The sequence below is a fragment of the Aphis gossypii genome, chromosome 3 (assembly GCF_020184175.1).
Source record: "Aphis gossypii isolate Hap1 chromosome 3, ASM2018417v2, whole genome shotgun sequence".
Classification (NCBI taxonomy): Eukaryota; Metazoa; Arthropoda; class Insecta; order Hemiptera; family Aphididae; genus Aphis; species Aphis gossypii.
In genome coordinates this window covers 16,838,303-16,840,508 of record NC_065532.1, presented here as the reverse complement: position 1 = coordinate 16,840,508, position 2,206 = coordinate 16,838,303, and the positions used below count along the sequence as shown (strand labels likewise).

Below are 2,206 nucleotides of genomic sequence, written 5' to 3'. Positions count from 1 at the left end.
GCTTGTCATTTTATCAAAAAAGACTTATTGTAGTTGTAACTTGTAAGTAGTTCTACTTATGAGTTATTATTCTAAGATTGTTATAAAATATATTTAAATTAATAATAATTATCTATTACCTTTGTGAGAATAAATACTGAATAAACGCATACATTGGATACATTATAAGTAAGTTCGATTTTAAAATTCACTACCTATTCATCAATATATTCTCTAGTGATTTGTTAATAAATATTTTGTTGTTTTCAGTTATTGATAAAAAAAAAATATATATATTTTATTCATTGTACATTACCTATTTTAAATATGTTGTTATTTTCATTTATTTTTAATGTAATATTGATATTATTATAAATATTGATAATATAACATTGAATTTAAGAATCATTATTTTTGTTGCCATTTATACATTTAATATATTTTTTTTCAGTACAATGTCGACTAATGATTCACCTATATCCAAAGTGGTAGTTCACCCATTGGTGTTGCTGAGTGTCGTTGATCATTTTACTCGGCTAGGAAAAATCGGCAACCAAAAGCGAGTAGTAGGTGTATTACTTGGTTCTTGGCAGCAGAATAAAGTGCTTGACATTTCTAATAGTTTTGCTCTTCCGTTTGATGAAGATGATAAAGACAAGTCTGTGTGGTTCCTCGATCATGACTATCTTGAAAATATGTATGGTATGTTCAAGAAAGTAAATGCTCGTGAAAAAGTCGTTGGTTGGTATCACACCGGTCCTAAACTCCACCAAAATGACATAGCTGTCAATGAATTAGTACGTCAGTACTGTGTAAACAATACTTCTGTCATGGTTATTGTTGATGTTAAGCCCAAGGATGTTGGTATACCTACTGAAGCCTACCGTGTTGTGGAGCAAATTCATGATGATGGATCACCACCATCAAAGACGTTGGAACACATTGCTAGTGAAATTGGAGCAGAAGAAGCTGAAGAGGTTGGTGTTGAACATCTACTTAGAGATATTAAAGACTCGACTAGTGGTTCCTTAAGCCAACGTGTTGCCAACATAATATTTGGTGCTCGAGGTCTCTACAAACAAATGGTTGATATAAGAGATTATCTACAACAAGTTGTTGATGGAAAATTACCGGTTAATCACCAAATTATTTATCAACTGCAAGAAATATTTAATCTCTTACCTGACGTAGAAAAAGATACTTTGGTTGCTGCAATGCATGTTAAAGTAAATGATCATATGCTTGCTGTGTATTTAGCAACTACCATTAGGACCATTATTGCATTACACAATTTAATCAACAATAAGATTGCTAACAGTGATGATGAAAAGAAACAATTAAGGGAACCAGAAGAAAAAAAAGATGAAGTTGCAAAGAAGAAAGAAATCAAAACAAAATAGGTCGATAATATGATTCAATTATATAATATAATTGTAAATAAATACCTTTATAACATTTTTTTTTTGTCTCAAATTTTGCAAACACATCATATACTCCACACATACATTTTTATTTTATTATAAATATTTTGTTTTCGACAGTGCATATTGGTGTATTTTTTATTACTTTAAATCTCCTTGTTTTTTTTTTTTTTTTTTTAGTATTATTATTATTAATTTATATCTCAGATTAACTGTACCTTTTGAATTAACTTTATAACCAAAAAAATAAATAAATATATTTTCTTCTACTATAGTCATACATGTTAATGATTTAATTTAAACATGATGTAAGGTTAACTTGTATATTTTTAAAATTAAATTAAATTTAATATAATAATAATAAAAAATTAAATAAGTTTTCTGTGAAAAAATAAAACTTTAAGTATAATATTTAATATTAGTTTTATTAGTTTATTTTTTTTTAAACAAATACATATTTTAATAAATAAAACAGTATGTAAAGTGAATTTAGTATAAAACTATTTTAATCAATAAAATATAAAATATAAGTATTTCTAACTGATTATAATTTGTCTTTAATTGAGTATTTAAATTAATAATTATTTGAATAAAGAAACCATTAAATAAAATACAAAGTATGTCAATGATCAATGGATGACTCATCATTTTATTTCTGCTATACTTTTTATTCATTTATCATAATATATACTTATTGTTTGATTTTGATAAAATATTTTAATTTTAAGTTGAAAAATAAATATGAAAATGCATTAAAACTTCATGTAAAAAATATAACTAGGATATTAATTTATCTATAAAATGAT

At 25.2% G+C, this 2,206-nt stretch overlaps 1 protein-coding gene across 1 annotated transcript; it reads left to right on the top strand.

Annotated features, from left to right (window-relative positions):
• On the top strand, window positions 1-1,524 carry LOC114126417 (26S proteasome non-ATPase regulatory subunit 7). Its single transcript, XM_027990359.2, has 2 exons — window positions 1-168; window positions 431-1,524. The coding sequence occupies exon 2, from the start codon at window positions 435-437 to the stop codon at window positions 1,377-1,379; it is 945 nt and encodes a 314-aa protein (XP_027846160.1). The 5' UTR covers window positions 1-168; window positions 431-434; the 3' UTR covers window positions 1,380-1,524.
• Window positions 1,525-2,206: the final 682 nt, after the last annotated feature.